At 46.7% G+C, this 23,661-nt stretch overlaps 1 protein-coding gene across 1 annotated transcript; it reads left to right on the top strand.

Moving 5' to 3' along the window:
- Positions 1–487: 487 nt before the first annotated feature.
- Positions 488–1,492, top strand: GPR12 (G protein-coupled receptor 12). Its single transcript, XM_047074786.1, has one exon. It carries the CDS (start codon positions 488–490, stop codon positions 1,490–1,492), a length of 1,005 nt encoding a protein of 334 aa, XP_046930742.1.
- Positions 1,493–23,661: the final 22,169 nt, after the last annotated feature.

The raw sequence follows: 23,661 nt of genomic DNA, 5'->3' as shown, positions 1-23,661 counted from the left end.
TTTTGGAGCGGGGAGGGGGAGTTCGATGGAAATAGGCGATTGAAATGTTCCATCGAGGATGGCGGCCCCCGGCTCGCGACCTGTGGCTGCGGCGCGGCCGCCCCGGCAGCAGCCCAGAGGTGGCACGGGGGTTCGGTTCCAGCATGCAGGATGTGGTTTTCAGCTGTGCGTTGCCCGCACTTTAGCAACCGGTCCGCCGCGGCTCCGTGTGTGCCTGCCTCGCTCACGCTCGTGTTTCCAAGTCCGATCTTGTGTCGTCCCCAGCGCCCAGCGGCGTCTGTGGTCGCGGGTCCTCAGCCGGCGAGACTTTGCCCTTTGTTTTGTTCCGTGACACTTTCGAGTTGGTGAAGCGTGTGGCATTTGATGGCGGTGTCTGAGCAGGGGCTGGCTTTCTGTCTGTGTGTGTTTTGCATGATCTTGGATTGTCGCCCTGCTGTGTCTCAACATTAAAAAGCCTGTCTTTTCGTTGAAGAGGACGGGGGTTAAAATGAATGAAGACCTGAAGGTCAATTTAAGCGGGCTGCCTCGGGATTATTTAGATGCTGGCGCTGCGGAGAACGTCTCGGCTGCCGTCTCCTCCCAGGTTCCTGTTGTCGAGCCGGAGCCAGAGCTGGTTGTCAACCCTTGGGACATTGTCTTGTGTACCTCAGGAACCCTCATCTCCTGTGAAAATGCCATTGTGGTCCTTATCATCTTCCATAACCCCAGCCTGCGAGCACCCATGTTCCTGCTCATAGGCAGCCTGGCTCTGGCAGACTTACTGGCCGGCGTGGGACTCATCATCAATTTTGTTTTCGCCTACCTGCTTCAGTCAGAAGCCACCAAGCTGGTCACAATCGGGCTCATTGTCGCCTCTTTCTCTGCCTCTGTCTGCAGCTTGCTGGCTATCACTGTTGACCGCTACCTTTCCCTGTATTACGCGCTGACGTACCACTCGGAGAGGACGGTCACGTTCACCTATGGCATGCTCGTCATGCTCTGGGGGACCTCCATCTGCCTGGGACTGCTGCCCGTCCTGGGCTGGAACTGCCTCAGAGACGAGTCCACCTGCAGCGTGGTCAGACCTCTCACCAAGAACAACGCGGCCATCCTCTCCGTCTCCTTCCTCTTCACGTTTGCGCTCATGCTTCAGCTCTACATCCAGATCTGCAAGATCGTGATGCGGCACGCCCATCAGATCGCCCTGCAGCACCACTTCCTGGCCACCTCCCACTACGTGACCACCCGGAAAGGCGTCTCCACCCTGGCCATCATTCTGGGGACCTTCGCTGCTTGCTGGATGCCTTTCACGCTCTACTCCTTGATAGCTGATTACACCTACCCCTCCATGTACACCTATGCCACCCTCCTGCCGGCCACCTACAACTCCATCATCAACCCTGTCATATATGCTTTCAGAAACCAAGAGATCCAGAAAGCCCTCTGTCTCATTTGCTGCGGCTGCATCCCGTCCAGTCTCTCCCAGAGAGCGCGGTCCCCCAGCGACGTGTAGCAGCCTCCCCCTTAGGGGACACACGGCGCACTAAATTCTGCATTTACCAAGCACTTTCACTGCCCGGCCCAGTGGTTGAGATGCTGTCCTTAACTTCTTTCGACCGGATTTTTCTCTCCAGCCGCAGGAGCACCCAGCATTTCTGAAGCATTCATTTCGATGAGTTAAGTGATCGAAGTGGAAATAATGTTGCCAGTGTCTTCGCCCTTAAAAAAAAAATAAACAAATAAAATAAATGATTATTTTGTTTTGTTGAGAGGCAGGGATTTTTGTTTTCTGTTGTATTTGGAGGATTGGTAGCGGGTGGGAAAGAAAGTGTATGCTGTGGCCATGATGTTATCAAAAGTAAACTGGTCCTGGAGTGTTTACTTGGACTCGACAATAAAATTGAATTATTGCGATCAATGGAGGAGCAGTGACTTTTTCCAGATCTTTTTTTTTTTTTAACGTCAAGGTAGATTTTCAACGCTGCATGTATCTAAGTGAAGATGATCTCTTTCGAGCCAACACAAATAGTTCACATGATTCTGTTTGGAAGAGACCCGGTTTTATTAACGTGAACTCAGTGATAAGTGACCAACACGGAAACCGTATACCCATTCTTGTTCATTCTTTATTTACTTGGAGCAATTACTGTTCACAAGAATTACTTTGGTATTTCTGTGAATGTTGTGACTTTCTGCAAGGTTGCCTGTGTTAGCTAGACCACTAGTTTCAAATGTTGCCGTGTAAATCCAGAATCAAATGAGTCTGCTTTCAATATAGGTTTTCAATGTGTCTCTAAAACGAATTCTGAAAATTGTCTTGATTTGCATATGAAGTGGGATTGATTAGACCGGCCATTGTAGTTTCTTAAACCACAGTCTGATTGTTTTCAGGGAACAAAAGAAAAAATTTAGTAACATCTATTAAAAGTAGGTTACGTTTATTGGAGAATCTTCTGAAAAATAAAGCAATGGGAAGCTGTCGCGAAATATGAAAACATCACGTTTCCTATCTCTCTATATCTAAGAATGTATTAATAGTTAGTCCTGATTGAGACGAATAGAATTAAATCTTGTAGATCAAATATTTCCGGTTCACACTGTCTGTGGTACAAAGTGCATTTGAAACAGGTGGTCTCCTATTTTAACGATTAAGTTGGCGAGTGCGTATAAACCACGCGTATCTGACGGTGATATTTGTAAGCTACCCTCTGTAAGTTCACCAGCGGAGTGACCATGTGGCTGTTCGTGAGAAGCTAACTTTGAATTCCTTTTCCTTCTTTTCACCAAAAAAACAACCTAAACGCAATAAAAACTGCATTGCCTGTTCCCAGAGAGCAAAGATTTTTGTCAAGAAATAACACAGACGACTCGGTTGTAAGCACATTGCAAAATCGTTGTCTGAGCGCCATTTCCTTTAGTCAGACAGATGTTTTAGACACGCATACCTTCCCTCCATTTGCCGTGGATTCGTAGTGGTGCCTGTACAATCAACGAAAGGTTTTGGGACGGGATGTCAACTAAGCCCATTCGGATGGCGGCAAGACTAGTATTTCAGGGTCCGTGGGGGAATCACTGGTAATAAATTCACCTCATCGGTTTGTCCCAAACGTTATGCCAGTGGTGGTCTCGGGGCCGTTCTGTCAGCCTGCATACTGATGGCCCTCTCGCCTTCGTAGGTAGCACAAGGGTGAATCAATCCCATACTCGAATCTGGGTCTCCTCCCCTAGGTTACTTGCGGAAGCGGGAGAGTGAAATATTTCAGAAGCGGGATTTTTAATCCATGTCACCATATGACCAATCTAATCAACCTGATGCCTTTAAAAAATTCCTTTTGAGTGTTTGATGGAGTTGGTAGATGGGACGTGATGGGTCTGTTCGTTTTTTAATGACGGAAAACTAGACAGCGTCCCCTTGTGAGAAATGACTAAGGTGAGTTGGTTTTGACATGTGCGGGCAAAGACTCATAATGAGGTTTAAAGCAATAAATGCTGCCTTTGTAGAAATGGTGGTCCACTTGGATATCTCTAACAGTAGGAATTCTAGCGCTAATGACCGTGCTGTTTCTCTCTGCACGTTCTGTGCCAGGCTCCCTGCCGGATGCTGTACCTGCTTTGTTGCTGGATTCACTAAAATACACGTACAGGTAAGAAAATTAAGGTGAAGAGAAGCTAACCAATTTCTCTGAGGTCACAGAGCTCCAGGGTAGAGCCAGGTTTTTCCCAAAGCCAACGCCTGACCCCTTCCCTGCACCAGGCTGCCTGTGATCCCTCGCTGGGCATGAGAGCTGAGCGAAATGATTGAGGACATGTTACTGTCACTAAGTTTTACTTCTACAATTAAGACAAGGCCTCCTGTTTGAAGTTGTAAGTGGTGTGGGGCGCCTGGATGGCTCCGTCGGTTGAGCGTCCGACTTCGGCTCAGGTCACGATCTCGTGGTTGATGAGTTCGAGCCTCGCGTCGGGCTCTGTGCGGACCGCTCGGAGCCTGGAGCCTGTTTCAGATTCTGTGTCTCCCTCTCTCTCTGCCCCTTCTCCACTCATGCTCTGTCTCTCTCTCTCCCTCTCTCTCTCTCCCCCTCCCCCACTCGCACTCTCTCCTCTCTCAAAATAAATGAATAAATTTTTAAAAAATAAATAAAGTAAAAAACTAAACACTTTTGGGGTGGCTGGGTGGCTCAGTCCGTTAATCATACAACTCTTGGTTTCAGCTCAGGTCATGATCTCACAGTTCGTGAGTTTGAACCCCACATCAGGCTCCACGGTGGCAGTGTGGAGCCTGCTTGGGATTCCCTCTCTCTCTCCTTCTCTCTCTCTCCCCTTGCCCCTCTCTGTCTCTCTCTCTCTGTCTCTCTCTGTCTCTCTCTCACACACACACATACACACACACACACACTCTCTCAAATAAACTTGAAAAAAATAAACATTTTTAAATATATATACTTTATATATGTCTATTATACATACACACACACACACACACACACACATATATATACCTTAAAGGTGTTTATTCTTGTCAGAAGTTGATAGATAACCAGTCCATGTTCAATGGACACGAACTTTGAACTTTTCCTAGGATTTCTCCGTATCTTGTAAATATCTATACATCTATTTTCCATGTCAGGATTCTCACTTTTTAAAATCCCAATTACCATTATCTTAAGGTAATTCTTTCAGAACGTTATGTATCTGTGCAGTATGTTTCCAGATGCATGTAGGAGCATACACGAAACTCTGCATGTTTACACACACGGCAGTAGCAACAAAGATTTGTTCTCACCGCCATGTTTTCCAAAAAGGACACTTTTCTCTATGACATATGTGGTTCATGTACATGCATGAATTCACCTTGAGATAAGTGAGGTGGAAACTTTGGTTCTCTGTGTTCTACAATTCAGCTAAACTCATCCCACAGCAACCTTTCTGTAGCCAGAGACATTCAAAAATATCTCGTCTTCGTTTTGATATTTATCTGTAATCTTTTGTTACTTTTTAACACCAAAAATACGATTAATGTTAACTGTTACCAGTGGTCATTACCACCGTTGTCCTTCCTTTCAGCCCAAGGAGGTGCGAATATTTTTTTATCCAACGGACGAATGTCCAAGTCCATAGTTTTAGTGGATTTTAATATATAACTTCAATATGTCCATAGTATAAAACATTTACAGAAGAACTCCAGATTTTTATCACTGGAATGCAAATGGTAACATCAAGCAGCCGTGAACAAACTTTCAACTGGAAATAAGCGTGGAGCAGAAAGGAAAACATTGACTGCGTCACAGATTTCCTGGCAGGTGAGGGTTTGAATAGACAATTACAGGCAGAATATTTTAAAAGGTAAAAGGACATCTTCCCAACATTCTCTGAAAGGCTTGGATTTGCGTTTCTCACCAAGTATGCGTTTCTCATGGCATACTTGGAATCTATGGGATTCTTGCTTGGGTTGGGGGAAGATACCATAAATAAGCCTTTCACATGAGGTGGATATTGACCCGTCTTTCCCAGACATCGTGGTCCCTGGGCTACAACCTGAAGGAACATTGGTTCTGACGCAACTATATACCCTTACTCCTTCCAGGATGTTTTGGCACCAAATTTAGTCTCGGATACTGTAGAATCTAACCATTGGAAGACAAGGTACAGAGTACCATGTTGAATATTAAATCTGCATCATCTAAGTCCAAGTATCTTTGGAAACTAAAATTCCACCCTCTCCCTCGCTGCTTAGCAGTGTCTGAATATCCCTAATCTGTCTTTCTTATTACATGCAAATTCTATTTATCTTGGCTCAGCCCCTGGAGATACAGCGAATGTCCCCGCCACAGTGAACGTTCATCTATTGCAAACACTGATCAAACAATAGAGTTCTCTTCTTCTCAAATACAACTATCCCGATTACTTAAAGCATTTTTTTTCTGATTTATTTTATTTTCCATCTTTTTGATTATTTCGCTGATCTTTTCTTCCATATCTACCGTTCCTCCCCATACCTCAAGCTGGGAGACAGTAACCTGCTAAATGTAGAGCTCCCTAGAGCAGAAATGAGGGTCTGCTGTGTAGCAATGTGCCTTCCAGTGTGGGCCCAACCAGCAGAGAAGCAGCAGTCTCCTGGAAAGGTGTTAAAAATGCAGAGTCTCAGGCCTCACCTTAAGCCTACTGACTCAGAAACTTGGGATGGGAGACCCTGCCATCTTTTCACAAGCCCTCCAGATCATTCTGATGCACTCTTGAGTTTGAGTAGCGCGTTGTGTAGCTAACTGAATCCTGACCTACTAGTGTAATCATTTTTTAAAAAGGTTTAAAAACATTTTTTTAAATTTTTATTTATTTTTGAGAGGGGGGGAGGGGCATTGAGAGGGAGACACAGAATCCGAAGCAGGCTCCAGGCTCCGAGCTGTCAGCACAGAGCCCGACACGAGGCTCGAACCCACGAACCGCGAGATCATGACCTGAGCCAAAGTCGGACGCTTAACCGACGGAGCCACCCAGGCGCCCCCCCACCAAAACGGTTTTTTTAAAAGTATGGTTGACACACAATGTTACATTAGTTTCAGGTGCACAAGAGATTGATCAGACATCTCTGTGCTAGGCTATACTCACCGCAAGTGTCGCTGTCCCATCTGTCACCATACAGCACTATTACAATACCACTGATTATGTTCCCCGTGCTGTGGCTTATCTACTCCATCTGGAAGCGTGTACTTCCCACTTTCCTTCACCCGTTTGCCCCATCCCCCCCCCCTTCCCCTGGGGCAACCATCGATTTTCTGTATTCATGGGTCTGATTCTGCTTTGCGTTCGTTCATCCACTTGTTTCTAACCCAACATAATACTGGCATTAATATCTCGGAAAACCGGGACCTCTCAGCCTTTTCTACCGGTGCCGTGCACTCCTCATGCTATCCTCTGACGGATGACTCCGGCGTGGGGGGGGTAGGGTACACTGCATGGACTGTTCTAGTACGTGGGTGCGTTTTCACCGCGAATGTGGGTGGTCTTCCAGTGAAAATCTAGTGATTTCCGAAACACCCGAATCCAGAGGTTGTGACTAACGCCATGGGGAACACTGGTCTTGCTGACCCACGAGCCACTGCTGAAAACGGCAAGCTGCGCCCAGTGGCCCCCGCGCCCCCTGAGTGTCGTCCCCCCACAGCAAGTGCGCCACAGAGACAAGGGCTTCCTTCCTCTCCCACCTCGTCCCCACCCAGCACACTTAATGCAAAGAGAACACTAACTCGGTGAAAACCAGAGGCCGCTGGGGGCCCCAGGGCAGCCCATCTGAGGTCACTCTTATTCAAAAGGTCGTTTCAGGCCTGGAACGGTTGACGAATCCCGGGAGTTCTTTCTACACAGTGTATTTCTTGCTCTCTTTCTTTTTAATTTTTTTAACGTTTATCTATTTATTAAAAAAAATTTTTTTAACATGTATTTAGTTTTGAGAGAGAGAGAGAGAGAGAGTGAGCAGGGGAAGGGCAGAGAGAGAGGGAGTCTGAAGCAGACTCCAGGCCCCGAGCTGTCAGCACGGAGCCTGACGGCGGGGCTCGAACTCACGAACTGTGACATCCTGACCCGAGCCGAAATCTGACGCGCAGCCGACTGAGTCCCCCAGGCGCCCCTCTATGCAGTGTATTCCAAAGCTGAATTCACTCTACCCAGCCTTAGTGCGAAGATAGTTTCCACTTTTCACACCCTTCCACCTAGTTACGAGCTGGTTCTTACGGACCCATTTCAGGAGGCGCCACTGGTCCGAAGAGGTTTCAGCAAGAAAACCCACGGGCCTCCGGGTACCCGCCTCGACCTGCAGACCTGACAGAGTGACATCGATTAAACAGGCCGTGTTGACAATACATTTCTTTCCTACTGGAGTGAAAATTTTCAATTTAACAATTTCATTGTTTTTTTAAAAAAATTTTTTTTAACGTTTATTTATTTTTAAGACAGAGAGAGACAGAGCATGAACGGGGGAGGGGCAGAGAGAGAGGGAGACACAGAATCGGAAACAGGCTCCAGGCTCTGAGCCGTCAGCCCGGAGCCCGACGCAAGGCTCGAACTCACGGACCACAAGATCCTGACCTGAGCCGAAGTCGGACACTTAACCGACTGAGCCACCCAGGCACCCCAACAATTTCATTGTTAATTGCAAGCAGAAAAGACGTCAACCAATAGTTGCATGGCCTTCATTAATAAAGAGATCAGGGGGGCGCCTGGGTGGCTCAGTCGGTTAAGCGTCCGACTTCAGCTCAGGTCACGATCTCACGGTCCGTGAGTTCGAGCCCTGCATCGGGCTCTGTGCTGACGGCTTGGAGCCTGGAGCCTGTTTCGGATTCTGTGTCTCCCTCTCTCTGCCCCTCCCCCGTTCATGCTCTGTCTCTCTCTGTCTCAAAAATAAATAAAAAAGTTAAAAAAAAATTTTTTTTAAATAAAAAAAAAATAAAGAGATCAGGAACACGGGCTCTGGACACAGACACTTGGATTCATGTCGCCTCCCTGTCACTTCCTACTGGAGGGCGTTGGCTGTGCTCCTTCACCTCTCTGAAGCTGCCTGTCCTGACTCTCTAAGACGTGTGTGAGTCAAGACCCACCTCCCGGTGCTGGGTGACAGCATGTGAAAGGTTTAATATGGGGCTTGGTACGAACCTACTTGGATGTTACTTTTCATTAGTATTTTTATTACTCCTGCTAATACAAGTTCCACCATTTAGTTAGCTAAGTACCGAGCTAAAAGCTTTACACATTGCATTAAATCACATCGTCGTGTGATCTTTTCAGCAACGCTATGCATCACGTATTGATGTTCTCCATCACAAGCAAGGAAACTGATGCACAGAGAGGGTGAGTGATCTGCCTCAAGTCACACAGCCTTTGTGGGGGTCACTGTGCTAGGAACTGTGCACGCGTACAAATGGGCAGCACCTGCTAAGAAGTGCCCAGTCAGACGAGCCAAGAGTGGCCTGTGCATGAGCAGTTCAGGTGACTCCGAAGGTGGCCTGGGTTCAGTGTCAGAGGAGTGCCAAGCAGATACGTAACGTTCTGGAGTGTAGACAGGCTTCACGAGAACAGCTGGGTGCCAATAGGTCCCAAAGGGCAGGCTGGACCTAGTTAAGTGTAAAGAAAACACAGAGTTCTCTGAAAGGAATAACCACGATGGATTCCAAGGAGTGAAGTGGAAATAATTTGGTACAGGATTTCTTTTAATGACATTTCATTCAACGGCCAATTCCTGAAAAATGTTCTGAAAACGGCACTGAAACAAACTTCAGCATTTTGTAAACCTTGTAAACGCCGGAGTTTTAAAAATTTATGTTTATTGACATCCATAAAATGTCTGTTCAGGAAAAGAGCTGAGCAGCCACAAGTTTGCATTTGTAAACATATGCATTTGCATGAATAAAAAATTCTTTAGAAAGATTTACTTTTAAAACAAGGCAGCTAATTTACATGCAGACTCTTCAAACATAAACATAGCACAGGTTTTGTTTTTTTATTTTTTTTATTTTTACGTGGGTCCTTTGGATATCTCAGGAGGCATAGAGTTCACGTTCTCGAGCTGGAGAGGACCTCACTTCACTGACATTGAAGTGACGCAGGCTGACATCCCAAGGTCATTGCCTTGGAAGTGGCAGGCCCAGAATGAGAAGGCAGAATCGTGATTCCTCGTCCAGGACTCCATTCTGGGGCAGATGTTCACGGACAAGGAAAAGCTGCAGATGTGAAAAGCGTTGCCTAGTGTTCCCTCCTGTGACGGAATAATTTGCTGTTACCACCGACTATTAGAAATTACAGCGATAATTTGAGGAGTGATCATTGCTATAAAGGCTAACGCTTTCTGAGCGCTCTGTCCCAGGCACCATTTTAAGGGCTTTACGTGTATCGACTTACCAGCTCTTCACATCTTCAAGGTAGTATTTGAAAACATAAAATCTAGCCTTCAGGAAGGGGTTGTTCACAAATGCAAACCGGAAGCAAGTCTCAGGACCCTTCTTCTCTGTCCCCCAATCCTGGGTCCCATGTATCCTGGAGCTTAACACACTTCTGGGCCAACCTTCTCCAACAGTTGACTGGCTTAATAAGCGGTGTTGCAGTTCAGAAGCCGTTGCATTTTCAATACAGATTGTAAGCTATTTGCACACGCAAAATATCAGCACACAAGGTGACAAATACAGTAATCCCTGTGACTCTTTGTCACATGAAAGCTGGCAAGTTCTATAAAGGGATATGCAGAGGTCCGAACCTATTCCATCCTGCCAGTAAGTGGGCAGCCAATGGCAGACGGCACAGCGTGCTTTTCCGGTCTGACAAGGGGCGAAGAAATCCCACACGTGACAAGTGGGGTCACAGGCTTCTGGAAATCCTAATGATACAACTATTATTAAAAGTGATAGCGGGGCACCCGAGTGGCTCAGTTAGTTGATTGAGCGTCCGACTCCTGATTTCGGCTCAAGTCACGATCCCAGGGCGGTGGGATCGAGTCCCATGTTGGGTTCCACATTGAGTGTGGAGCCTGCTTAAGATTCTCCCTCTCTCTCTCTTTCCCTCTGCCCCTCTCCCCCTGCTCGCACTCACAATCTCTGTCTATAAAAAATAAAAAATAAATAAAAAATAAAAGTGATATGAAATAACGAAATGTATTGGGTTATTCTCGTTCCAGCCACCGCACTGGGCACTTTACGTAAATTAGCTCTTTACAAATGACTCGGCAACATGCAGGCATTTCTATTCTTTCTATTTCATGGGGGAGGAAATTAAAGATTGAGACGCTAAGTAATGTGCCCAAGATCCTTCACCTGTGAGGCAGGCGGGTCTGTCCGACACCACAACCCCCTCTTAACCACCAGACACCCTCCTTTTCCATCCGTCTTGAGGACCAGCCCGGGAGTCTGTCCTTGACAGGCCTGTCTATATGATGCCAAAGGTAGTTGCTAGAAGACAGGGAATTTCATAATTTCTTAGTGGCCACATCTCGAACTACAAGACCGTCTTCTGCCACACGCTGGAGGAAGGTTCCTTGTCTCTGCTTGAACACTGGGACACAACTTAAGTGAACTGCATTAAATGTTTGCACAGAGGGTGGCCCTCCCTCCCGGCTTCCACCCTACCACGCTACTGCACAGTGGGGGGAAGAGGGAGGGCAGCTGGCCCTTTAAATACGAAAGTAATTCCTGAGCCTCAATAATTTTTTCAAAGGAAGCCCAGAAGACATTTGAAATGACAGAATTAGAGTCAGCCTGAAGACACTCTCAAAATAAGCCAATCAACAAAAACGGGATTTTTTTTTTTTTAAAGCAGGCAAGTTGCTTTGTTAGTTCTACCGAGGGGGAAAAACATACATGGTCTATTTTCCAGCCTGCCAAGTTTACAAGCTTTTTAAGAAGATGGCCCATATATTATATTTCATAAAAGATTTCACTGAAAAGGATGAATTTTGGCAGCCTATTTCAGCACAGCTGACTCACAGAACTTGAGATCCAAGAATAACAATCCTTACCACGAGCAACATCTAGTAAAGTGTACGTCAGTGGGGTGTGTGTGTGTGTGCACACACATGGCATTAGCACATACTTATAATCCATGTATTCTCGTTTAAGTTTTGTCAGTGAAAAACTGCTGAGGACATGTGAACTCAAGCTGACTTTTTCTGCCAGAGATATGAAATAAAATAGTGGGAATAGGGCAAAAACCAATGCTCAAAAACACATACTCAGTTTTTCCCAACACGGGTTGTATAGACTTTTAAAAGCATACAATTCAGGAATCAGTGTTATTTTTTAATGTCTCTTTTTAAAGTTTTTCACTGTAATTCCAGTATAGCTAAATACAGTGTTCTACTAATTTGGGGTGGGCAATATATTGATTCAACAGTTCTGTACATGATTCAGTGCTCATCATGACAAGTGTATCCTTAATCTCCATCATCAATTTCACCCATCCCCCCACCCACCTCCTCTCTGTAACCATCAGTTTATTCTCTATAGTTAAGAGTCTGTTTCTGGGTTTATCTCCCTTTTTTCCCCCTTTGTTCATTTGTTTTGTTTCTTAAATTCCACACATGAGTGAGATCAGATGGTACTTGTCTTTTAGTGTGTTTTTTTTTTTAATATTCATTTTTGAGAGTGAGAGAGACAGAAGGTGAGCAGGGAAGGGGCAAAGAGAGAAGGAGACACAGAATCTGAAGCAGGCTCCAGGTTCCAAGCTGTCAGCGGAGAGCTCGACCCAGGGCTTGAACTCACGGACTGCAAGATCATGACCTGAGCTGACATCGGATGCTTAACCAACTGAGCCACCCAGGAGCCCCTAGTGTGTTATTTTTTAATGTCAATGTTTATTTATGTTGCATATTTTAGATGACACATTGTTACATATTTTACATTATATAATTTAGTTGGTAAATATTTAGTATAGAACTACCAAATTTAAATGGCTACTTATTTTAAAAGTTGTAGCAGCTGTATTATTTATTTATTTTTATCCTCTAGAAAAACTCTGGAGCAGGGCTTTCTGATGGAACTTTCTCTGACTACGGAAATGTAGCCAATTCAGTAACTGCTAGTCTCCTGTGGTGATTGAGCATTTGAAATGTGACTCATGATACTGAGAAACTGATTTTTTTTAATGTTTATTTATTTTTGAGACAGAGAGAGACAGAGCATGAACGGGAGAGGGTCAGAGAGAGGGAGACACAGAATCTGAAGCAGGCTCCAGGCTCCGAGCCGTCAGCACAGAGCCCCACGCGGGGCTTGAACCCACGAACCGCGAGATCACGACCTGAGCCAAAATCGGACGCTTAACCGACTGAGCCACCGGGGCGCCCAGGTGCCCAACTGTTGATCTCAGCTCGGATCAGCCCGCTTCGGATTCTGTGTCTCCCTCTCTCTCTGCCCCTCACCCCACTTGCACACTGCCTCCCTCAAAAGAAATACAATAAAACATTAAAATAATTTTAATTCATTTACCCTTTAACTAATGAGCCTACTCGAGCACAAAGTTTCAGTCATACAAAATGAATAAATCCTAGAGATCTACCGTACAGCAGAGAGCCTGGAGTTAACGATACTGTATTATATACCTAAAAACCTGCTAAGAGAGTAAATCTCATATTAAATATTTAAGAGGAAGAGGAGTGGGAAAAAGAAGAAGGAGGAGGAAAGGGAGGAGGAGGAGGAGAGGGAGGAGGGAAGGGGTGGGGAGAGGCAGGAGGAGGAGAATGTGGGAGGAAAACATCTGGAGGTAGCGGGTAGATTTATGGCACAGATTGTGGTGGTAGTTTCGCAGGTGTATGTTTATCTCCAAACACATCAAGTTATATGAATTAAGTATGCACAGGGTTTTGTATGTGGATCGTACCTCAATCAAATGGTTTAAAGAAATGAATGAGTGAATGAATGAAATTCATTTTACCAATTCTAATAAGGTTTAAAGAATATATAAATATACAGAATATGAAAAACATATATAATTCATTCATACAAATTATTTCTCCCCCCCACCCCCACCCCACCGCCCCCACCAGGTGGGCAGGGCAGGAAGGATGGGAGAGAGTGACAATGAATTTTAGTGCTGTGGACTGTGGCTTCCGAAGGAACGATGACAGCATTCATGTGACTAGGTTGGAATCAGAAATAGTGCTGTCAGTCATGAAACCCCTGTGTTCTGGGGCTGGCGAGAGAGCTGGGACCAGTCGGCGAAGACCTAAGAGCAGGTTCCTGCCTGCTGGTGACCGGGCGGGGGCACTGGACACTCGGCCGGTAAAAGAGAGACCGTCATACATACATTCCAGGCTTGCTCCCCAGATCACTGGCAATAAAGAGTCCATTTTCTTGATTCTAACAGAATACTTTCATCTTTGACATTGTACATTTCCCTCCCCCACAACCACTGATGTCTGCGTAACCGAAGGAAAATGCAAGATAATTTACAGTAGTCTTCTTTCTGTAGAATTTTTCAGATATTCCTTTCCCTAGGGAATTTAATTCACTTTAATCCCAGCAGATGATTTCAGCGAGACGAGCTGCTCCTTCAAATGAAAGCAAACAGCCTAACCTCTGAGGTATGATTGCGCCTGAGCCCCAAGCGGACTCTTTTTCACAGTCATGCTAACTACCCACTGCTTATGTGAAGGTGTTGTAATTAACTTTCATGCTGCTGCTTTCTTTAAAAAATATTTTTAACGTTTATTCATTTTTGAGAGACAGAGACAGAGCGCAAGCAGGGGAGGGGCAGAGAGAGAGAGAGGGAGACACAGAATCGGAAGCAGGCTCCAGGCCCTGAGCTGTCAGCACAGAGCCCGACGTGGGGCTCGAACTCCCAACTGCGAGATCATGACCTGAGCCGAAGTTGGACTCTCAACCGACTGATGTTAATTTTTAAATGGCACAAGTCGCTCTTTGTCAAGCATCCCTATTGCGCTATGCTGAATTGAAAATGCGCAGTTTTCTAACTCATGTCGTAATAGCTTAGTTAAAAGCAAAACCGTTGTCTATGAGGTATGAAGGATACATCAGCTTGGCTTCATAAAAAGCTGCCCATCTCTTCATATTGAATAGATGCATGTATTGTTTGTAATTTACCTACATGTGCCGTTCAGAAACAGGAGCTCGCCTATCTCTAGGATGGGGAGGTTGACTCTAGAAGTTTAGGGTTTCAGCAAAGCAAAACCTTGAAAAGGTGACAAAATTTCATCTCATTACATTTGTGCAGAATCCTGATCAGATTAATTTTTGCATACTACCTACTTTTAGAACATACAAGAACGTGAAATAGACAAAGGCCATCCAGATTGAGCCACAGATGAAGCGGCCAAAAAATAAAATGTACATGTGTCTCAAAAAACTAATTCTGTTCCTGCCTTTGAAGATTTTTGCTTGTTTGAGCACTAAGGTAGGTTGTTGATGCCTGCAGTAGGAGAGACCTGTCCAAATCCCGGAGTTCCCACTTTCTCATTGTGTCGCCGCAGGTAAGTCATTTTATTTCTTTTTTATCTTTTGAGAGAGAGACAGAGTGTGAGCAGGGGAGGGGCAGAGAGAGAGGGAGACACAGAGTCGGAAACAAGGCTCCAGGCTCCGAGCTGTCAGCACAGAGCCCGACGCGGGGCTCGAGCTCACAGACCGTGAGATCATGACCTGAGCTGAAGTCAGATGCTTAACTGACTGAGCCACCCAGGGGCCCCTTGTTTCTCTAAGCCTAAATGTCCTCTTGTGTAAGATGCCACCATTGAGAGCATGGATAGACCAGCATCTCCATATGCGTTCCAGAAGTGGAGCTATTTTGATGATGATGAACAAAAATTCTCCCTAGTGTCAATGCAAGCACGGATCCCCTCACCTAAAGAAGTAAGACATTATTCCACAAATGGGTAAACAAAGCTTAGAGGAGTAAAGAGACATGTCTAACATCACAGCTCAAGGAAATGGAGTCGGGTTGGGACACCTTTGGCACAGGGCTCTTTGTGGGCGACCGTTCTCAGGTGATAGAGTACTGGTTCATTACAGACACTTCAGAAAATTCAGAGAAGCACGGGGGAAGACACATAAATCTATAATTCTTCTACGCATTGATACCCACTTGAGGTTGTAATGCATTTTCTTCCATTATTTATGAACACTTCTCTAAAACCTCAGCTCGCATTGTTGCAAACGATGATAGCTAACACAGAGCCACGCAGAATGCTAAGTGCTTTACCTGCATTCTGTTTTACGGCATCGTTTTTTAAACATGCTGTTTTGTCCCTTGATATGCAGCGAACACATTTAGGTGTCGCGTAATCCTTAACCACACTCTTCACTGACTCTATGGAGTTACATATCAGATGGAAACACTGTTGCTTATTTCCTTTCTGTGACTATCTGGATCATTTGCAATTTTATTATTGGAAATATGCTCCAAGGAATATTCCCGCATACACGTTCGCCCACACCTACACGTTCGCCCACACCTATGATGTTTCTTTAAAAATCCTAGAAGAGGGGCGCCTGGGTGGCTTAGTCCGTTGAGTGTCTGACTCTTGATTTTGGCTCAGGTCATGATCTCAGGGTCCTGGGATAGAGCCTTGTGTAGAGTTCCGTCTCAGGCTCCACACTGGGCAGGGAGCCTGCTTAAGATTCTCTCTCTCCCTCCCCCCCTGCCCCTTCCCTGCTCTCTCTCTCTCTCTCTCTCTCAAAAAAAAAAAAAAAAGATCCTAGAAGAATTACTGTATCATATTTCCAAACTTCCTTCCAGATAACAATTTACAATCCTACCAGCAATGCATGCAAATGTTCTTCATAGACGTTTGATTCTATTCTAGATGCATTACATAGTTAAGATTTGATGATTCTGTTGAGTGAGTGGCTAGTCTTGTGGGTCGTAACGCAGAGAAAGCTACTGGTGTCTCACCCTAGAACACGGAGTGGGGGGGAGGTGAGTGGGGAGAAAAGCTTCAAGTGAAATTGGAAGGGGGGCGGGGAACTCCTTTTTTGCTCACCTCCCCACCAGTACCATTTCTGTTCATCCATTGCGCCCACCTGGGGACACCATACTCAAAAAGTGTTGCAGACAAATTGGAATAAATCCTGTTTAGAAGGTGATTAAAGGGTCAGGAAATACAGTCAATGAAGAAAGATCAAAGGAATTGGGGTTATTTGTCCTGAAGCAAAGGAGGCCAGTTGACGAGCTAATTACTACGTTGAAGGTGTAAAGAATGTGAGAGTATTTTTTTTCTCAGTATTAATGGAGTACTGAAGAAGAAGGCTAGATCATATTAAAACGGGGCTTTTCTAGGGGCGTCTGGGTGGCTCCGTCGGTTAAGTGTCCGACTTCAGCTCAGGTCATGATCTCGCAGTCCGTGAGTTCGAGCCTCAGGTTGGGCTCTGGGCTGACAGCTCAGAGCCTGGAGTCTGCTTCAGATTCTGTGTCTCCCTTTCTCTCTGCCCCTCCCCTGCTTGTGCTCTGTCTCCCTTTCTGTCCCAAAAATAAACATTAAAAAGTTAAAAAAAAAAAAAACCAACATTTAAACCAGGGCTTTTCTAGTTGGATATTATGCAAATACTTTAAATGCATTTTCTCATTTAACCCTGATGACAACCTTTCGATGAAGATAATCACATCTGTAGTGTCATCTCCGTTTACAGACAGGGCTCTAAAGGAATGACAACTTGCTAAAGGCCCCACAGTCAATACGACAATTTCCATGGAACGCCCAGACACTTGGCATTGTGCCTGGAAGAGTCTGTGTCACTACATGTGTATTTATCGACTGTTGACTACAGGCAGGAGAATGAGGACTTAAACTTCAACCTGCTGGACTCCAAAGCCCGTGCTTTTAATCCTGGGGTGCGCCGTCCCGTCCATGACGCATTGGAAAGCATCAGTGTCGTCTAGATATGAGCTGTTCCTTTGCAAACGTGACATAAATCTTGGTCCCGTCATCAGCCCTCACCCTGGGCGTATCGTGATACATGTTGGTTCATCCAGCACTTGTGGGGTCAAGGGAAGAGTCCACGGGGCCAAGTGTTGTCTCTCCCCCACATGCCCCTCTGGCATGCCTCTTCTCCAAACCTAACCTCTGCGCTCCCCCGTCCCCACAGGGGAATCTTCCCCGGGCCCCTCTTCCCCTCCCAGGGTGGCAGTCAACCGAGATGGCCCCCCCACACCCCTTTCAGAAGTGAGCTCTTTTCAGGGCGCCTCGGTGGCTCCGTCCGTTAAGTGTCTGCCTCTTGATTTCGGCCCAGGTCATGATTTCACAGTTCATGAGTTTGAGCCCCGCTTCGGGCTCTGTGCTGACGGTACAGACCCTCCTTAGGATTCTCTCTCTCTCTCTCTCTCTCTCTCTCTCTCTGCCCCTCCCCCCCCCCACACTCTCTCTCAAAATAAATAAACAAACTTAAAAACAAAACCAAAAGAAGTGAACTCTTTTCTTTGCTCGTCCCAACTCTGCCAACTCGTCCCGGTCATAAGCGACAACTGGGGGCGAGGTCCCGGAGCCCGGCCTCTACCCGAGTCCTGCGGATTTCATGGCAGCTCTCCCCTCCTGAAGCAGGTCTCATCCGTGGCATCGGCTCCCAATCATCTTATTTAATAACATGTATCATCTGCCGTGAAGGTATAAAACCCTGCCTTCCGCATGAGCCCCCCCCCCAGACCTCGTGGCAAAGCCCCCGCATCCACAGCTGCCCAGAACCCCTGCGCCCCGGTCCACCCACCTGGAACCACCAGCCCCGGCACTGGTCCAGGAGGCCTCCGGAACTGCCACTGGGTGGGTCCCCCGGGCCCCCGGCCCCCAAGATGCCGAAGGGGGAGCCACCCAAGCTAAAGCTCGGGCCCCCCTCCCTGGTTAGAAATGGCCAGTGAGGTTCAGACGGTTGGCAGAAAGGCAGAATGGCGGATCCAAAGTAGTTTCTTCATCAGGGGTGTCAAGCAGCTGCGTCTCCAAAGCATCCCTTTTGGCTAAACCCAGCTGAAATCGTGCGGTGAGAATCAACGAACGCAGAGGCGTGCCTGTGTAACTTTGGTGTGGCCCTCCTCAAGCTGGGAAGCTGGGCTGCCATAACACGCCCCTGGCTGAGCTTGACGCGTGCGTTCCACGTAGACTCTGTGACCGCATCACAGAAGACCCAGGGCCCACGGGGTCTCACGTTGCTCTCCGTCCACACTTGTCGCTGGTTCTCGTTGCTTCGCTTTGCCACCGAACCGAGGCCACTCGTGGTGGGTGTTGAGGGAGTGGCATTTCCTACGTAGAGAACTCCACAGAAGACCGCGTCTGGAGGTCAAAAAGAAATCGAGCACCACCTCCGCGCCCACGGAGGCTGACATTTCCGGGTGAGACACGCCCCGGAGCCCCGTCACTCACACAGTGGCCGTCACTCCTACTGTTCCGATGTCACTCGAGAAGGCACACCGGGATGACAGCCACTCTGGAGGTAACCTTGAATGTGTTTTAATGGGCTTGAAAGAGGCAATATTTCAGGCTTCAGGCCTTTCCTGTCAGTAACGATTTGCCCAAGACACACGGCTGGGATGTTGCACTGTTATTGAGAACTTCCGAAACAGAAGGTAGGACTCGCAGCTATCTGGAGGGACAGAACTCACGCTTTTTGTGAAAACAAGACCATTTCCACAGGACCGAAATTCGGCAGGCAGAGCAAAACGCTGAAGGCAGTGGGCTCGTCGCTGCTGATGGAGGGGTGGGCACTCATGGGATAGACCCTGGGAGACAGGAAAGGCTCGGTGGCATTTTAAGGACAGGCGTGGGCTCCTCTTGGTGAAGATCCACCCATACATTGTCTCAAAACCCAATCCAAGAAGAGGGAAATAAAGGCTTTGGACACACACCACCGTCTGTGAAACCCTGCGCACCTACAAGTGACAACAGTTTCCATGACCTTCCACATCTGGCCCCTGCTAAAGAACATTGAGCTCTGCTCAGGAGGAGAGTGAGGCTAGGGGCCTGGCTGCCTTGCCTCCATTCAGGATCACTGGACGGTCACTCTTCCATGATTCAGCGATCATTTCTTCCAGAGAGTAAAGACTTAAAGAGCCTTAAAGAGGGTGAACAGTGCCACGAAATATCAAAACTGATAAAAAATCCAAAAAGGTCACCATTTGTTGGGGTTTCTATTAAGAGGTGACTTTGGCTTTACTGGTACTTTGGTCAGCCTCTCTTGGAGAAGAGATGAACTGAATCTCCTGACACCCTCTTCACTGTGGTTTTAGTATTAAAGTAAAAGTCGCTGAGGGTGCCATGACAAGGTTCTATCTCGAACATGACTTTTCCCTTCTTCTTCCCATTCTTCTTCCCATTTTCCTCAAGCTTTAGCTAGGTACATGAGCACCCAGAAGAAAATGACGCTTACTCACCTTCCTTGCACCTAAAGCACCCAGTGAAATATAAGCAACATTGGTGTCTACAGCCACCTAGAAATGTCCTTAAGAGGAAGAAACGCACCCTCCTCCTCCTTCTTTCTTCTCACTGGCTGGGATGCATATTTGATGGCTGGAGCGACAGCGGTTATCTGAACCATGACTCAAAAGCCATGTGCTCAGAATCATGACGGAAAGATCTAGGTCTCAGGTATACCATACCTGTCTGCCCCGAGTGTACCCAATTAAACTGATTCCTCTGATTATTGACAAATTGCCCTTCAGATACCAAATTACAGTTCTACCAGTCATGGACGCGCTGCCCTTAAATGACTTGATTCTGAGTAGTCCTTAGATAAATAATGGAAGGGGTTTTGCCCTCTATTTATTTAAACTATCGTCATTTTGTTACCTATCCCTCACATATCACCTTATTTTAGTCAATACTGGCCCCACTCAATGTATGAGAGAACATCTACACTCTTCCTCCAACCTACCCTCCATGGCTCTGGAGATGCTCAGGGGAACTATCTTGTTTTAAGTCATCATTGCTCTGATTTCCTGCCTCTGCTGAACCTTTATTCTCTCTCTGTCTGATCTCTGTACCTTTTTCTTTTCTCTAGAAAGCTGGGAGGTGGCCAGGAGGAACAAATCCAACAAATCCAGTACTCCTTGAGCAGGAAGCACATGCAAAAGCAATGTTTTACAGAGTAGACAGCCATGAAGTGTTGTTAGGTTGCTAACGATGGGCAGAACAAAGCAAGTGAGAAATCTGAGGCTAACTCCCTGAGGGGCAGGCCTCCCTGCCCATCCACCCAGGCAGAGTGACCTTGAGGGGCAGGAGACATCTCAGGCACTCAGAGTCAAGCCAAACCAACCCCAGTGTTGGTTCTAGTTTGTTTGAATCAGGATCTCAGCCAAACTTGAACTTGGACTTGGATCCTTAAACTTAGGTGTGGTCCAACACTACGTACAGCCCCAGACAGGGAGGTTAGAACTCAGGGCAAAGAAGAAATCGGACTCCACAATGTCAAGTGAGTGGGAGAGGGGAGGGAGGGCAGATGTAGTCGATGACAGCCACAGACAAAAAAATTAATCTAGACACAGAACTCACACCCTTCACCAAAACCAACTTAAAGTGGATCATGGACCTAAATGTAAAATGCAAAACTATAAAACTTCTATAGGCCATCACAGGAGAAAATCCAGGTGATATTGGGTTCGCTGACGACTTTTTTGAGACAACACCAAAAGCACAATCCACGAAAGGAAAAACATTGGTAATTTGGACCTCATTAAAATGAAAACCTTCTGCTCTGCAACAGATACTATTAGAGAATGAGAGACAAATCACCTGTACCTCAAATATACAAAGGACCATTAAAACTTAATAAGAACACAAACGACTCAATTTAAAAATGGGCAAAAGACATGAATAGACATCTCACCAAAGAAGTCACGCAGGTGGCAAATAAGCATATGAAAGATCGTTAACAGTCATCGGTCACCAGGGAAATGCAAATGGGGACAGCAATGAGATACCACTACATGCCTATTAGGAAACCCAAAATCCAGAACACTGACAACGCCAACTGCTAGTGAGGGTGTAGCGGGACAGGAGCTCTCGTTCATGGCTGGTGGGAATGCAAGATGGCCCAGCCATTTTGGAAGACAGTTGAGCAATGTGGTACAAAGCTAAACATAGGCTGACCACATGATCTGACAACCACGCTCCAAGGTATTTACTCAATGGAGCTGAAAACATGTTTACACAGACAACCGGCACGTGAATATTTATGGCAACTGTATTACTGATTACCCACAATGGAACGGTACTCGTGCACCTAGCCAAACTATAGAAATGATCCCTGAAGGTATAGTGTTAAGGTGTCTCTTAATAGGACAAACTGAGAGGCATCCATACAATGGAATGTGTGGAATGTGATGATCTCAAGCCACCAAAAAAAAAAAAAAGAGGAACCTTAAATGCATACTGCTCAGTGAAAGAAGTCAATCTAAAAAGGCTCCAGGTTGTATGATCCCAACTCTAGGACTTTTTCAAAAAGGCGAAACCATGGAGACAAGGAAAACATCAATGGTTGCTAGGCATTAGGGTGGGGGGAGGGATGACTAGGTAGAACACAGAAGATCTTTAGGGCAGGGAAACCATTCTGTAGGATACTATCATGGTGGATGTATGTGTTGACATGCTTACCAAAACTCACAGAATGGACAAGAGCGAACCCTAATGTAAACCATGAACTTCAGCTAATCAGAATGTACCCATGGCTCATCAACTGTTACTGATGTCCGCAAGGGAGAACTGTGGGTGGAGAGGGGTTATAGGGGGATTCTCTGTACTTCCTGTGCAATTTTTCTTTTTCTCTTTTTGTAAACCCAAAAACGTTCCGGAGGAAAATCTATGAAAATGACAAAAAAAAAATTTTTTTTTTGTAAACCAAAGTTGAAAAGACATGGAAGCCGGCCGAGTTGTCATTTGCAGACACATTGGGAACGGGAGGTTCAAATAAGGAAACCAAGAATACCTTGCGTTCGGAGCTCAGCCAGGTATGCTCAGTAGAGCGGTGATATCCACCCATCGCACGTGGGGAACGCTGAGCTTGGAGACTTTGACTTTGAGGCTAGACGTGGGCGCTCGGGCCAGTGGCTCTGCACAGGGCCGCCTGCCTCCACCTATGTGCCTGGTCTTCCTCTGCAAGAAGGAATCCGTGGAAGCGGCCCGGGCCCAAAGCGATGCTTCTCGACATCACGCTGAGCCGGGTGAGGCTGCTTTGCGTGTTCGGGGTTTTTTTTGGGTTTTTTTTGCAGAACACGGAGAGGTCCCTGGCCCGGCAGGAACCGTGTTGCAGCGGCATTCGGTTAGCATTCTTTGCAAGCAGGCTCTGCGTGGGCAAACTGCCTTTAAAGAGCCTGCTCCCGGACATGCCAGAAGCCACCAGAAGGGGGGCCGGGTGCGGGCTTGGTGGCATCCTCACACAATCTGGGGCAAGCAAGGCGTGCGCCCTTAAGTAGCGTGAAGGTCCCTAAAGCCCTCGTCCCGGGAATATGTGCCCCACGGAAAGGTTTGCGAGGCTGGGGCTGGCTCATTCTGGGCGGTGTGCCCGGTTTACTAAGCTGATTTTATATTGGTGCGAGAGCAGTATAAGGAGGGATTATCCTCGGGGGTGTGCATGGGGGACGGCAGGGTGTTTTCCATCCAGGGGGTGGTGGACGCCCCCGCGGGGGCCTCGTTGAGCAGAACAGGTCCTCCGTCCTGTGGGCCATTTCGTGTCAAGATCGCATCTCTCTAAAGTACATCACCCTGGCATTGCCAGGACCGAATTCCGGAGCATAGCAAGAGACAAGCAACCCTCGAGGGCGGCAAGTTATGTTCTCCTTCTTGATAAAATGTTGCTGAACCCATGCTGTGGTTCCAGAACTTGTCCACTTCACCTCCATTTTCCAATGTATCGTCATATCCCTTATCATCTTTTTAAGGATGATGGGCCGGGGCGCCTGGGGGGCTCGGTTGGTCAAGCGTCCGACTTCGGCTCAGGTCATGATTTCACGGTTCACGAGTTCGGGCCCTGCATCTGTCTGCCGTCAGGGCAGAACTCGCTTCAGATCCTCTGTCTCCCTCTCCCGCTGCCCCACGCGCTTGCTCGCTCTCTAAAAAATAAATAAAAACCTTAAAAAAATAAGAATGGTGAGCTCTTTAACCAAAATCCCCTTGGTAATCGCTGACATCAATGTTTTACTTTGTTTTGTTCTTTAACAGACTTTGAGTCATATCAGCCTTCTCAAAGAACCAATCTTTGTCTTTCTTGACCCTCTTCTGTATTTTTATTT

This window comes from Lynx rufus, unplaced genomic scaffold (genome assembly GCF_022079265.1).
Source record: "Lynx rufus isolate CCGP_SWC_20201006 ecotype Redwood Valley unplaced genomic scaffold, mLynRuf1.p SCAF_1, whole genome shotgun sequence".
Classification (NCBI taxonomy): domain Eukaryota; kingdom Metazoa; phylum Chordata; class Mammalia; order Carnivora; family Felidae; genus Lynx; species Lynx rufus.
This window is presented reverse-complemented; position numbering and strand designations above follow the sequence as displayed.

Excerpts from the sequence above, each read along its gene's own strand:
- GPR12 (XM_047074786.1), top strand. The coding sequence starts at position 488 with ATGAATGAAGACCTGAAGGTCAATTTAAGCGGGCTGCCTCGGGATTAT.